This window comes from Pavona decussata, unplaced genomic scaffold (assembly GCF_977016875.1).
Source record: "Pavona decussata unplaced genomic scaffold, jaPavDecu1.1 SCAFFOLD_91, whole genome shotgun sequence".
In the NCBI taxonomy this organism is placed as follows: domain Eukaryota; kingdom Metazoa; phylum Cnidaria; class Anthozoa; order Scleractinia; family Agariciidae; genus Pavona; species Pavona decussata.
Genome location: NW_028145508.1, coordinates 1,368,659 through 1,383,231, shown reverse-complemented (window position 1 = coordinate 1,383,231; position 14,573 = coordinate 1,368,659). Strand labels below are relative to the sequence as shown.

At 38.7% G+C, this 14,573-nt stretch overlaps 2 protein-coding genes and 1 pseudogene across 3 annotated transcripts; 2 read left to right on the top strand and 1 right to left on the bottom strand.

Moving 5' to 3' along the window:
- The first annotated feature begins 10 nt into the window (after positions 1-10).
- On the top strand, positions 11-12,627 carry LOC146474138 (uncharacterized). The gene is made up of 4 exons (XM_085117392.1): positions 11-168; positions 8,013-8,086; positions 8,244-8,315; positions 10,529-12,627. The coding sequence occupies exons 1-4, from the start codon at positions 121-123 to the stop codon at positions 10,872-10,874; spliced, it is 540 nt and encodes a 179-aa protein (XP_084973518.1). The 5' UTR covers positions 11-120; the 3' UTR covers positions 10,875-12,627.
- Positions 2,890-6,749, top strand: LOC146474140 (uncharacterized; annotated as a pseudogene). Its single transcript, XR_014866228.1, has 3 exons — positions 2,890-3,146; positions 3,439-3,624; positions 4,311-6,749. The product of XR_014866228.1 is annotated as an uncharacterized LOC146474140 (transcript).
- On the bottom strand, positions 6,683-7,938 carry LOC146474139 (uncharacterized). Its single transcript, XM_085117289.1, has 3 exons — positions 7,667-7,938; positions 7,189-7,487; positions 6,683-7,105 (listed from the first exon to the last, which is right to left on the bottom strand). The coding sequence occupies exons 1-3, from the start codon at positions 7,926-7,928 to the stop codon at positions 6,686-6,688; spliced, it is 981 nt and encodes a 326-aa protein (XP_084973415.1). The 5' UTR covers positions 7,929-7,938; the 3' UTR covers positions 6,683-6,685.
- Positions 12,628-14,573: the final 1,946 nt, after the last annotated feature.

The following is a 14,573-nucleotide window of genomic DNA, read 5'->3' as shown; positions in this document are numbered from 1 at the left end:
CATTTTCGGTAAAACTCGGTTTGTTTTCGGTAGACAGGATAGAAAGTCTTCCGTGTTCTTCCGTGAACAGACTTATTCCGCTTTCTTTCTGTTCAAATGTTTCAATGCTGATTTGACAGTATGAAGATTCCTTTGGTTTGCTTGGTATTCCTGTACGTTTTGACAGAGGTAAGCTTTATTTGGCGCTCAGTGTATTGTATGATCAGTAGTTTGACAGAGCTCAAAGCCTCGGGGGATGTGTTTCGTAACTGCGCAACAAGAGTGGGTAAACTTTATCATTCCAAAATTTCATAGCTTGATGCCAGCCTTCTTTTTTAAATTGCCGTTCTGGGGGATATTATCAACTGTTAATAGAGAAAGCTTATAATTTATTTGAATATGTATCTTTTCTTTGTCTGTGGCTAAACTATAAGCTTGTTAATTAAATTAATCGGATGAGCAGATACACGGAGCGAGGGAAAGTGAAATTGAAAGAAAGGATTTACTTCACCGAAATTTATCTCGCCCGTTTTGACTTTCTTTCGCCCGAACATCTGCCTCTGGTTTCCTGAGGATGTACTGTAGATATTGTTTATTCTATACATGCTCTAGGAATTTGTTTGTGTGTGTGTGTGTTTGGCAGGTTTGTTTTTGCCTCATGTTATTATGGATGTAAAGGTTTCTCGTTAACCCAGATGTTTTCTGTTTGGATAAAACTTCTGGTAAAATCATTTTGCATATTTTTTATTTAATTATACACTGTGCTCTTTGTAAAGATTCTGATGACTTCCCCTTGTAATGAAGGCTTAAAAGTTTTAGCCGAAACGGAAACATTGGGATTACTTTAATTTGTATTGATGGGTTGCATGTGACGTCATGGCGGCCATGTTGGTAAACAGGAACAATAAGATTTTTCTCCTCTGGGAGTTACCTGCCATTTTTATGCAAATTATGTGAGCAAATTTTCGTTTGTTTTGTCCACCAACAAGGTGGCAAATGCAAACCACCTATATAAGCTGATATTTTTAACCAGAGTAAAGTATGATTAATTTTGTTATGAAAAAACAGTTATCTGAGTTATGTTCTACAGTTTTTTCACTGATCAAGGGACACTGTAGTCCCAATACATCTGTACTTTTTACAGCATTCTTAGTGCCCAGTGGAAACTTAAGTCTACTTCAAAAGTAAATTTATTTTTGGCACTACACAGTCTCAAACAAAGTACGCTCTGCAGTCTGACTGGTCGATCAAAATGGCCTGATCCCATTTGCATCACAATTTCCACGCCTTTGCTTTGCACGCAAGTACATGGAAGTTGAAAAATATAATGTTATTAGTTAAAGGGAGAGTTTCACGGTTCAGCGCATGTGCGAGCGATGACGTAGGCACTGTCAGGCTTATTGTTTTTGGACCAATTAGAAGCGAGTACACAACACCGGCGGGATACAGCGGGAAGTCTTATAACTTTCTTTCAACCTTACAAAAAACGAACTTATATTTACAAGAGGAAACACTAGATTGCAAAAAGTGGAGAACAAAGAGCGGATGATCGAAATTCTGGCACGATTTCAACAGATTGTTTCACCACAAGCTCTTTTAGTGTCAATCCGTACAATTTATTTTGTGAGCCAGTCTGCTTGTGCATCCGCTTAACCGTGAATATCGGCCTTTAACACTCCTCTCCCTCTATCAAAGTGGTGCCAAACTGCTTATTACCATACGTCTCTCTATTCAAAGTTCTGTGAAAAACTGCTTGCCATTCTGACACATTCAACGAACTTATGCACTTTATACAACATGCGCACACTACAGGCACTAACTGTTTTTGACAAAACTTGAGTGGCAGCTTTCATTTCATGGAATCTTGACAAAGTAATGTAAACTCATGGATCAGTATTTTTTTCTGAAAATGGTCAAGGTGAACTAATTAATTACCACCAACGTCTACATCTGTATTTTTGTCGTAATATCAATCCCCCCCCCCCCCCCCCAAAAAAAAAGATTTTCTGAAAAGGCATCCCCCTACCCATCTGGAAATTCCAATTTTGGTTTGACTAATTCACTTTAAATTTTTGGCCTTTGGGGTCCCCTTATCCCACCCCCTGGGAATTTCCAATCCCTTCTGTGAGGGGGAAGGGGATGATTTCAATATTCTCTGAAACTTACACGTTCTTCATCATGTGAGCAGACAAAGTCGTTTTACTGCAAATGTTGAGCATGTGCAGTAATTCAGTTTGTTACATTCCTGATATATCATGACGTCATTAAAATGGACGTTACCTGATGCTCTCTCTCTCTCTCTCTGTCTGAGAGTGAGAAAATCATTTTCCATTAATAACTGTAAAGTTCTAAGGTCCTGTTGCCGGAGGGGGGAGGGCAGGGGAGTAAGCGGGTGGATTGGGTTAACTTTTAGCCTTACCAAGCGGGGAAGGGTGTAGGATTTCAGGTGGGTGGCTTGGGTTATCTCTTAGCCTAACAATTTGTACCAAGGGGAGGGGGGGGGGGGGAGGGCAGTGGTTGGGTTATCTCTTAGCCTAACAATTTTAAAGACAGTTATTCCTTATCCCTAAAATTACCAAGGCCATTTATGTAAGAATTAAAATAAAAGTGAAGTGCAGCTGATGTAAATACAACAAGTGGTACGTATAGGTAAGCTAAAGTCCTTAGTTTTTTTAACCTTTTGCTCAAATACTAAATATTAACAAACTAAACCCTTGCTTGTGGTATTGAAGGTCTGATGTCAGACTCCCTTGAGTGCCTTGTTTTTGCCTTGAAATGGAAATCACTCCAATTAAGCTCTATTTTTTAATTATGCCGCTTACACTCAGGAGCACTTTTGATTTCAAGGCAAAAGGGGCATTTGTAGTAGTCTTCAATTATTTCATCAGCATTAATTAGGCCTTGGTGTCCATTCGCCGATGTCACGCGACGGCCATCTTAGCATGAAATCGAGGCGATGCATGCTGTTGTTTACAGCAACTGTTGCCACCGCAACTCCTCGTCGCAACATGCCGAACAAAGACAGATGTTGCGTACCTTTGTGTCACAACAAAAGGTCCGCCGAGTCACGAACACAAGGGATAACTTTTCATAGGTTTCCAGCAATTAAAAAGGCCAAGAAAGATTGGGTCATAAAAATTCGCCGAGATGTGGGCAAATTCTTCAAGGTGAGCCGATGTTTTTTGTTCGCATTATTTCACATCATGCACAAGCTTGTCCACTTTTTCTCGCCGGCGGCCGACCGCGGCTGTTAAGCTGCATGTGCCGTTGGGAGGATAAAAAGTGCAAAATGTTATTTTTATCATGATTACATACATTATTACCAGTTTGGATTTACAAACGTTTTGACTTGCTTGATGTTTACAAGTTGTAAATTAAACGTCGTTGTCACATTTGTCATTTTCGTGCGGCTGACTATTTACTGTCAGTAGTAAGTACAACAACAACTTGTTGTTTCAGATATCAGACAGCACAAAGGTGTGCTCCGAGCACTTCCTGCCACAAGACTTAAAAAAACATTAACAAGGAAAACTGTGGTTGCCCAGGGAGCAGTTCCTTGTATATTTAAATGGACCAAATCACCTAAGAAAAGGCCGACATGCAGAACAACAAGCAGGATTCAGCGAACGAATTTGCCGTACACAGGTATTTGCTTGTTTTCGTACTAAACACATTTTCTATTTTACAATTTTTGTAGTCCGAAATTCACTTTATAATATAGGTATATAAAGAAAGGTAAATTCCGACAAAGAAAGGCAATTCCGAGAAACTGTATTGCGTAAAATGTAAACATAATTTGATAAAAGTTGGCTCGATTCATCGGCGCGGCCCGGAGGTCGTTGTTTTGATTGTTTTCGTTTTCAAATTAGACTGTCGTTTAATTAGTGGATAGTCGTTTGTTTCTGCCTTGTAATTGTGTACCAGTACTACAAGAGCTAATCCGGAGCGGCCTAGCGAGCAGCTATTTTTTGATGTTAAAATATTCTCATCTGCGAATCGATCGGAAAAGACACAGATAAAATATTAGATTTTAGACTACTCGGTCGCTAATTACATGTCTGAGTTTGAACGAGGCGTACAGAAACAAAAGCTATTCAATAAGATGCAATAACATGTAAATGAATAAGTGACTGCGTCTGGAAGGTATTCTATTATACAATCTATAGCCTTTTTGTTTTTTTGTTTAATTCTGGCTTATAATTAAAAAGTTGTACATAATAATGTTGCTAAGAGCACAATTTCATGCAAATTGTTGTTTGTGTTATTATAATAATTAAAGGTATAAAAAAGTATGTCTGGATCTAATTAACGCCCGAATTATTTTTATTCAGTTGTAGAAAATGTTTGTGAACAGGAAAGTGAAGTTCCAGAAACCTGCACACCAACTATTAACAACCATGACTATATAACCAGTGAAGATCAAGTCCAGACACCATCTACTGAGGACATGCTCTTAGCTGCTCAAAACAGAATCCATGAGCTGGAAACAAAGCTAAATCATTTACAGGCAGTGCATTCTTTTGTGGACCTCCAGTCCAAACCAGATGAAATAACAAAATTTTACACAGGATTCCCCTCATATGATGTTCTAAGTGCCACATTTTATGTTATTCAACCAACTGCTGAAAAAATGTTTTCATGGTCCCAAATGCAGCGTTTAAAACATAAGGGGGTTGAGGAAGTGGATCAACTTAGGGATGCGATGAAGAACTGCAAGTTAAGCTTGTTTCACCAATTCTATTTACTTTTACATAAATTGCGACTGGGATCATTTAACCAGGACCTTGCAGACAAATTTGGCATTTCAGTTGCAACAGTCAGTCGTGTTTTTATTTCATGGTCAAATTTTTTATATTTTGTGTTTGGCACTATGCCAATTTGGCCTTCAAGAAAAAAAATTCAAAAACACATGCCTGAGTGCTTCAAAAAGCTCTATCCAAGATGTTGCGGGATCAACGACGCGTCAGAGATTAAAACAGAAGCACCTTCCAGTTTAATGCTGAACACTGAATTCTACTCTTCTTACAAGAGCCACACCACATACAAAGGGAATGTTTTCATCTCCCCCTCTGGCGAGGTAATTCATGTGAGTGGACTGTTTGCTGGATTGATCTCCGATAAGGAACTTGTGAAGCAGTCTGGCCTTTTGGTATTACTTGAACCTGGTGATCAGATTCTTGCTGATAAGGGATTCACAATCAAGGACCTCCTAACCCCCATTGGGTGTGAGTTAGCAATACCTGCATTCCTTAGCAGCAAGGGTCAGTTTACAAAGGAAGATCTGACAACGAGCAAGCGCATCCACAATTTGAGAGTGCATGTCGAGCGAGCCATACGGCGTGTCAAAGAATTTCATTTCTTTGATGGCATCATTCCTCTCAGCATGGCTGGAAGTGTCAATCAATTGTGGACAGTGGCATGTCTCATAACTAATTTTCAGGGGCCACTATTTTATGAAAAGTCATAATTAATATTGAATACTAGCGTGTGAGGGCATGGGGTAGGCAAAGCTTAATGCTCCCTACTACGGGAAGTTGGACGTTCCCGCCCTAACCAGAGTCTTAAATAAATCTTTAGGTTCCACTCATAACTACTGATTTTTAGTATAAATATATGTTAAAATTTAATTGAGGGTAATGGGCACTGGGGTAGGGCAAGCTTATGCTTCAGCCTACTGTGGGAATATGGACGCATCTGCCCACCAGAGTCTGGGGTGGCACCTTTGGCAAGTGCCAGCAATCCCTAAGCCACCCTTGTTAGGGTAACAATTATAGCCTAGACTGAAAACACAATTCAGCTTATAATATATAATATCATGTGATATGATGTGATGTGATGTAATATAATGTAATGTATGTAATAGTAAAATAATATTTAATAGTACTTATAATAAGGGGAGGGGGTTCAGGGAACCACATCAATTTGAAGCTCAACAACAACAATGAGCAACAATGAGTGGGGATGGTGACCCCATGATACCCCTGCATGCTAAATGGGTAATAAAATAAAATAAACAACAATGACTGCACAGTCAACACAGTGGTCCCCCGCCAAAAATAACATGACATAAAACAATTATTAACATGCGCCCTTACCATGATCAACGGGCTTATTTCATGCGACAAAAACACTAAAACACTAATATTAACACTAAAGCGCTATTTACAAGAATATTATAACTAAATGTCTATTTACTGTAATACAAGAAATAATACTCCATAAGAATGTATGCAAAGTATGCCTGCACCAGAAGAAACCGGGGGAAGGACTACCAAAAACCTTTTCCCCAGGAAGTAAGCAAATGTGTGTACGGTAACAAAACAGTTTAAAGTGAAACATTGATTTTTCCAGTGTTGTCAACTGAACATAGAATACTGTTCAGTGACCAAAAATTTTGGTGGAGACTGAATGTTCAAGCCAGATACCTAGCACCTTTGAAGAATAATTTTTACATAGTAATTCTAGGGGCATAGACAGGATTTTTGATTGAGAGAGGGAAGGGGTGCTGGCTGCTGTCTAGGTGCAATGTTGGTCATGCCCCCACCCATCAATGGAAAATTTCAAACATTATGTCCAGAATTCTCCACTCTACTGCCCAAATGGCAACATCTTGGACACTACCACGGTACTTCATGATGGCCAGTGGGTGAGGGGGGAGGGGCATTTGAGGACCATCCCCTAACTACGCCCCTGAATTCAATCTTAATTAATTTCCTGAGGCTACTGATGCTGGTAGAAAATAATTGAAATAAAATTGATGTAAATCGTCACAGATGTTTGAAAATAAGTTGTCATCTTTGTAGATTCGTTCATAATGGTATTCTTTTTGGCATTGCACAAAGAACTCTGACCACCCACTACCAGAAATCCCCAAGCAGCCAATCACTTGATGGTAATATAGGTGGCTTTTCTTAAGAGAGTATTCTCCTGTTGTTAGATCTTGTTGGAGGTATGGCACATCTTTCCGCTCGTCTTTCATAGAGCACTTGATTTCAAAGAGACCCCAGGGAGAACTTTCAGAAGGGTCGTCGTGTGGCTTCTCATACACGCATTGCCTCTCGACTCGTTGTACCTTATACGTACGCACGTAAATATAAAGCCAGTTAAATTCACGATCGTAAATTAACTTTTACGTTCACGAGTGGCTTTTCATCAGCTTTCATAAATCGTGTCCCGTTTTGTTTATGCATGTAAAGCCAGTTAAATTCACTCCCAGACCCATACACAATTTAATTCCACTTTAAAAATTCTATTTTCCCCAAAAAACAAAATAATCGGCGGAACACTTTTCAAACCAAGAAGTTGGTAATGATTTAACGCATACAGTAAGCCAATTGTATGTTGACACAAGCCTTTCCCAGCGGCACAGCTGCAATTGAAACTGTCTATTCCGACATCGTTTTGATTAGAAAAGACAACAGTGATAAAGTGTGGTTCCTCGTTTTTCTTCATACTTCTAAAACAACGGCAACGCACGGCACAACCAACTGTCCTTGAGGGGTTTCTCACTGCGTGTGACATGTAAAAGAACTGAAAACGCTAAAACACGGCTACCAATTATCGATGGAACTAGACGAAGCCGGACTCCACGAAAAATGACAGAAAAACCACTTAAGCTTAAGCTTACTACAATCGAAACACAATCACAACTGCTTATCGAACACATTTTTATTGAGAAACCACAAACCTTGTACATCATGAATAAAACCTTCATGATAAAACTTGTACCCTCTTGACAACGTGGCCTTTATAGGAAGGTTCTCCTGTGCAAATTTTTCTATAAACGAGCCAGTGATAACTGGTATTTGGTCGAGGTTTTTGTGCCAAAACTCAGACACAACAGAAACGGTCGCCATCGCGACCGCCATCACTACAATCCCGACAAGTACACCAGACACGCATCGCCTCGATTTCATGTTGGAAATTCCCAATATGGCCGCGCGTGACATCGGCGAATAGAAGTGTTTCATGGCTTTTTATGGCAGTCCTAAACTGAATCTTAGTTGTGAGTACTTTTTTTTTGCATTTTTCAGTGTTATGGATACCGTACATGTTCCTACACCAGGTACAGCAGCGTGTATCATAAATATGTGACCAGCTATTACAGGTATTTGTATTTGAATTACAATTATCAGTTGTCATATTTTTTCTTAAACTTGTTTTTTAAATAGACTGATGACATACTTACCAAGTAGAGCATTATCAATAAAAAATATCATTATTTTTGGTTGGTCTCAGCGATACATCTCTTTTTCAAATTGAAGGTGTTCAAGTAGTCAGTACTGCTGTGGGACCAGTAGCTGCTGTACTTATGTTTATCGCAGATGGTACCTATGGTGAGTATCAAATAGAAACTGTTTTACTTATATTAAGGACGGTGCCTACTAATAGCGAAGTATTTTTGTGCGGTTAATGACTATGCGGGAAAAGCAGATCTTAGCAAGGCCTATTGGAATCCAAAAAGAAAATTGGGGGTAACCACGCATTTTTCAGAGATAATTAAGCAACAATGTCTCTAAAAAGTGCCAAAATATAAAGCAATGTATGGGATTTTTTCCCAAATTGAAGCTTAATTTTCTCTGAAGAATGCATGGTTACCCCCAATTTTCTTTTAAGACACCAAAGGTATTTGGTAAGTTCTGCTTTCTCCGCATAGTTTTAAACTGCGCAAAAATATTTCTGTATTAGTAGGTACCACCCATAGGAAACCCGAGTATCTCGCGATGCGCAGAACGTATGCGCAATAACAATAGTAGGCACTGTCCTTAAAGCCATGGTATATTTATGAACATGTTTTCAAAAGTGCCAGAACGTCAATGCCTGTACTTATCTACTTACTTATATTTATATTTACTAATTTATTCTAATTTTGTTCATGTTTGTAATAATTATTAAGTTACACAGCCCACCTCTGCCATATACAGACTGTGTATTCCTGTAAAAGATAGAAGTATATTATAATTAATTAAAGTTGTTGTTGGATTAGGGCATGTCCAAGAAAAATATTTTGATCTTTTATTAATATCTTATTTGATGGTTTTACACATAACATGTCAGGATATTTTGCGAGTTGCGTTGTATTTTTCAGAGCCCTGAAGGGGAGAAGAAAAATACTGGCAATGGGCAAAATGTCCAATGTGTATTATTATGTAAAACCATCGAATAAGAGATTTATTATTTCACTACAAAAAGATTTCTTTCTTTTAGCTCCTCTTTTCTGGTAAGAGTCTTGAAAAACATCCGGCATTATCTGTCCATTAAATGTATGGCGCATTTGAATGGCATAAACAACACTGAAAGCCAGTGAAATGTGTTCGTTGGTATTGCTCTGTTGTAAACTGGTCAAACTGGGACACTACGTTGTATTATGGTCAATTATATTTTGCGCATGCTCTTGACCTTATTTGGTGAAATGACATAACAGACAAGTGGAATAATAACATCTATTAATTCACTGACCCTCACATGTTAATTGAATCTGTCAGTAACATGTACTACAATGTAATTGAAGGGCTGAGCTAGCATTAACCGATTCTTACATTGAATTTTAGTCGATATTTTTCGTTTAGCTCAAAAGTGCCTTAATTTTTGCATCTGGTCTTCAGTTTAGTCAGAGAACATCACTTTTTTCCCGCCACTAGTTTACACTTAGTTGTAAGAAAAACGAGTCCAAAATATGTATTCAGCATCGATCATTTCATGCCATCCAGCTGAAGAAAAGAAAGCAAAGAAGCAGAACATAACAATGCTTTGGAGAAAAAAATGTTCAGCAATATTCTATGGTAAATCGAAGACCACAAATTCCAGCACTTTTGAGCAAAACGAAAAGGTGGCCGAAAATTTAACATATTAAGGCAGTTATGATCTCAGCTAGCCGGCACGCCATCAGTTGCAAATATTTTGTTCTTTGTTTACACTCAGTAAGTATGTATGTTAATTTTACGACTTATACACAAATGTATATGTACTAGTGGGGCGGAGTGTCCAAACCTTTGAAACAAATAACTCAGTCAAATTGAATTTAAATAACTGTGGTTAAAAATAATCTCAACTGACAGGAGGCAAACCAGTTGGTTATGTAATATGTCAAACACGAGACACACTGTTTCATCACGTACATATCAAACACCGAGAAGAGAGTTGAAAATACGACACGTAGCGGAGTATTTTTGACAAACTTCGAGGTTTTTGATGTTGTGGTGAAACACTGTGACGAGTGTTTGATATAACTTCTCAAACAAACTGATTTTGAAGTAAAATTAAGGATGCAAAAGCGAGAAGTTTTTGATCAGATATCCAAACACGTCACGGTGCATGATTTCCTTTGTCTTTGGCTTTTGAATTATTAATTAGTTTGAGAAATAATTTTCAAGCTTGGGGGAGGAGTTGAACTCAGGGATAAAAGTGGGACTCGAACCTGGAACCTCTGGAATTCATGTCTAAGGCCCTAACCACTCGGACCTCTACCTCATCAATCACCACTGTACCTCAAAACAATTAAGTCGTTAGAACTCATTAATAACATCTGTACTGTCAATAACACTTTCAGGTTTGTCATTGTGTCATTTGCCATCATTGTTTTCATCATATGGTGGTACTACCGCTATCGTTATCGTCCTCGCCAGGTTTTGGTCGCACAAAACCGTGCAGTTGTTACCCAAGGAGGTCCAGCGATTGTTGCAGATGGTGATGTGAACATCTTTAGGGTTAATGCCCCTCACCCCACTTATCCTCAAGCAGGACCTGCAACCATTATGCCGAATGGAAGTACTGTGGGCTATGCAGCATATCCACCTCCTGTCCATGGGCCGGTACAAGCTTATTATCCTCCACCTCCAGCTTACACCAGTGTGGTGAGGACGGGAACAACTGTTACTGCGCCTTCTTTTCACTAATAAGAATAACATTATTTTAACCCCAGAGGGTGAGGATTCTCATATAAAATTGATGGGGGTGATTGTCGGAAATTTTGAAAAGAACCCCTAAAAAGTACCAGGAAAATTATTTTGCAGTCCAAGAAAAACCCCATACCCACCCCAAGGAAGGTCATTGGAAATTCCTTGGGGGAGGGGGGTCTTAAAAGGCAAAATTTTAGAAGTAAAGTATGAAGCTAAACTGTAATTTTCTAAGGGGAAGAGGGGTGCAAAACAAAAACCTTCCATAGGGGAAGTATGGATATTTTCTGGAACTGCACATTCGGAAGTGTTTTGTGGCAACAGACAACCAATGTGTTACCCCTAAGAGGTATCAATTCTACAACAATACACTAACTGACAGTTGACTGCCATTTACTTCCTCTCATATTTTCGGCTCAATATATCCTAAAAGGTACCACCATACCTCTGACGGAAGTCATTTTAGATTTTAGCACCCTAAGGGGTACCAAACCACTAATATTTGAACCCCTAAAAGGTACGACAATCACTGCCGTCACTTTTATATGGGAGTTCCACCCCTCAGGTGTTTAAATTATAAGGCTTGAAACAGCAAGGTCATGCTATAAATTATGTGATTTTAGTGTAAGGTGGCTGAACACAGTTTTATAGTCTCTGCACACAATAGTTATTTATGTTAAAATGTTTGATGATTTTTATAAGTTTTTAAGGGGCAATGTCAAGGAGAGTTTGCTGTAATGAAAGCCACTCAAATATTTAACACGTAACCTTTTCTCTGACATAAATTGTTCATAGAGCACTAGGAGGAAAATATTAACTGATTTCTCCAATGAAGAACAATCTTTAAATCATGTTTTAGCAATTTCTCCAAAATAAGTATGGAAGAACTTGAAAAAACTGGCCAGTTTTCAAGTTGTAATTCAAATTTTCCATCCAAGCTATCCTCAGGAAAAGATAATAAATACTGGCTTATTTATGCTCGTAAAGTATTGTTAGCAATACTGAACAATTATTTTAACATTTCCATTAATTGATACAAATATGCTTTTTCACCTAAGCTGAGTCATAATTTGATTGCAGGTAGTTTATTTTAATTTTTTTGACATAATATTACATACCAGAAATTCAGTTGCAGATTTGTTTGTATATAGCTATTTTGTTCTTGAAGAAAATAGTGTTTTTGTAAATGTTAATCTTAGAAGTGTGTAATGAAATTGTTTTGCATACATTTTCACCAATAATGTTAATATTATATAGTCGATGCAGTGTAAAAAATCGTCATGTAGTGTTACTGAAGTTCAGTTCAGTGGTACCACTGGTGGGTGTAAGGGAGGTGCCCATGGGGGGGGGGCTACTCCCCCACCCCCTCCCCTTATCTTCTAGACCTACTGAGGCCGTAGTGCCAAGGCACCAAGATATTTCGTTTCACAACGAGAAGCAAGTGAAGTGTTCCAGAATCCCCCTCCCCTCCCCTGGTACATTATCTTGTGCCCACCGCAGTATTGAAAAATTGTTAGCAGTGTATTTAGTGCAAGGAATAAAGTGTGCGTGAAAACATGTACTGTAGGCGCCAGTTTTGGTATTTTGTCAAAGTGCATTAGCCCCAGTTTGTTTTCTAAAAGGTCATTGATTGTTTAGTGCGTAGCAACGACCAATCAGAATAAACAAGATGTAGTATAAAACTAAAGAGTAGCTTTTACGTCACAAAAGTGAATATGCAGAGAGGCGAATAAACCTAGCCCTTCACCTTAAACTCTGTGGAATCTGTTGATTGAGTCCAGTTTGTCGGATAAAGTATAGACCAGTATGCCCTTAGAGAACAGGGCAAGGTTCACCAATACAAGGGTGTTTAATATACCTTTTGTTTTGTTGTTGTTGTTTTTGTTTGTTTGTTTTGTTTTTTTGTCTTTTTTGTTCCGAAACATGAAATGTCTGCTTTTGCGTGGTTCTCCATTATTCGTTAAACGAACCTGGGGATCTGTCAAGGGAAGCGATGAAAATGTGCATCTTACTTTCTATTTAAAAAAAAAGTTACCAGCAACAAATTTCTCCTTAATTACGGCATTTTTTTATATTATTCCTTCCTCTGCAAACTTAAAGGGGAGACCTGCACTGTTTAACAACGCATCCGGACATCGTTGGTCGAGAAGACAAAAGAACGAACAACGGAACAATGTTCCCAGCCCTAAAAAAAACAATGCAGCTGCAGGTTATCAGGGTCCAGTGAAAATAGAGCTTTACCAAGGTGTAGGTCTACTGAACGTACAGGCCATAGTACCTCTTGAGGTGCTGAAAACTAAAACGGCCACCGTTGTGGGTTATTCTGGTTTTAAGCGGGAAACAAAGTGTGAACAAACGACGCCCACAACCGATATCTAGCGTGTCTCCAAACGTAAAAACACTTCGAATCCGGGAAACTATTATAGGTGAGGGTTAAAAAAGCTATAATGTTTAAATCTAAACATTTAACAAACGCATTGGACTAGTTTGCACGAAAAACTACCTCCCAATGTAACGCAAATCCACAAAAAGCAAAAAAAAAAAAAGGAGGGAAAATCTACAACAAGGAGGGCAAATGCGCAAAAAGGTAGACAAACCCACAAAAAGGTACGCAAATCCACAAAACAGGTAGACAAATCCAAAAAAGTTAACAAATCACCCAAAAGGTAGGCAAATCCACAAAAAGGGTCCCAAATCCACAAAAAAGGGGCAAATCCAAAAAAAGATAGGAAAAATCCACAAAAAAGTGGACAAATCAACCAAAAGGTAAGCAAATCCAAAAAAAGGTAGGCAAATCCATAGAAAGGTAGGCAAATCCGCAAAAAGGTAGGCAAACCACCCAAAGGTAGGCAAATCACCCAAAGGTAGGCAAATCCACAAAAAGGTAGGCAAATCACCCAAAGGTAGGCAAATCCACAAAAAGGTAGGCAATTCACCCAAAGGTAGGCAAATCACCCAAAAGGTAAGAAAATCACCCAAAAGGTAGGCAAATCAACAAAAAGGTACGCAAATCAACCAAAAGGTAGGCAAATCACCCAAAAGGTAGACAAATCACCCAAAAGGTAGGAAAATCAACCAAAAGGTAGGCAAATCACCCAAAAGGTAGGCAAATCACCCAAAAGGTAGGCAAATCAACAAAAAGGTACGCAAATCACCCAAAAGGTAGACAAATCACCCAAAAGGTAGGCAAATCACCCAAAAGGTAGGCAAATCACCCAAAAGGTAGGCAAATCAACAAAAAGGTACGCAAATCAACCAAAAGGTAAGCAAATCACCCAAAAGGTAGACAAATCACCCAAAAGGTAGGAAAATCAACCAAAAGGTAGGCAAATCACTCAGAAGGTAGACAAATCACCCAAAAGGCAGGCAAATCACCCGAAAGGTAGGCAAAACAACAAAAAGGTAGGCAAATCACCCAAAACGTAGGCAAAACAACCAAAAACTAGGCAAATAAACCAAAAGGTAGGCAAATCAACCAAAAGGTAGGCAAATCACCCAAAAGGTAGACAAATCACCCAAAAAGTAGGCAAATCACCCAAAAGGTAGGCAAAACAACAAAAAGGTAGGCAAATCACCCAAAAGGTAGGCAAAACAACAAAAAGGTAGGCAAATAAACCAAAAGGTAGGCAAATCACCCAAAAGGTAGACAAATCACCCAAAAAGTAGGCAAATCACCCAAAGGGTAGGCAAATCAACCAA

Coding starts and splice junctions, on each gene's coding strand:
- LOC146474138 (XM_085117392.1), top strand. CDS start 121: ATGAAGATTCCTTTGGTTTGCTTGGTATTCCTGTACGTTTTGACAGAG. Junction 8,087..8,243: donor TATGTGACCAGCTATTACAG/GTATTTGTATTT, acceptor TTCAAATTGAAG/GTGTTCAAGTAGTCAGTACT. Junction 8,316..10,528: donor TATCGCAGATGGTACCTATG/GTGAGTATCAAA, acceptor TAACACTTTCAG/GTTTGTCATTGTGTCATTTG.
- LOC146474139 (XM_085117289.1), bottom strand. CDS start 7,928: ATGTCACGCGCGGCCATATTGGGAATTTCCAACATGAAATCGAGGCGA. Junction 7,488..7,666: donor TTTTATTCATGATGTACAAG/GTTTGTGGTTTC, acceptor TGTCACACGCAG/TGAGAAACCCCTCAAGGACA. Junction 7,106..7,188: donor ATTGTGTATGGGTCTGGGAG/TGAATTTAACTG, acceptor TGAACGTAAAAG/TTAATTTACGATCGTGAATT.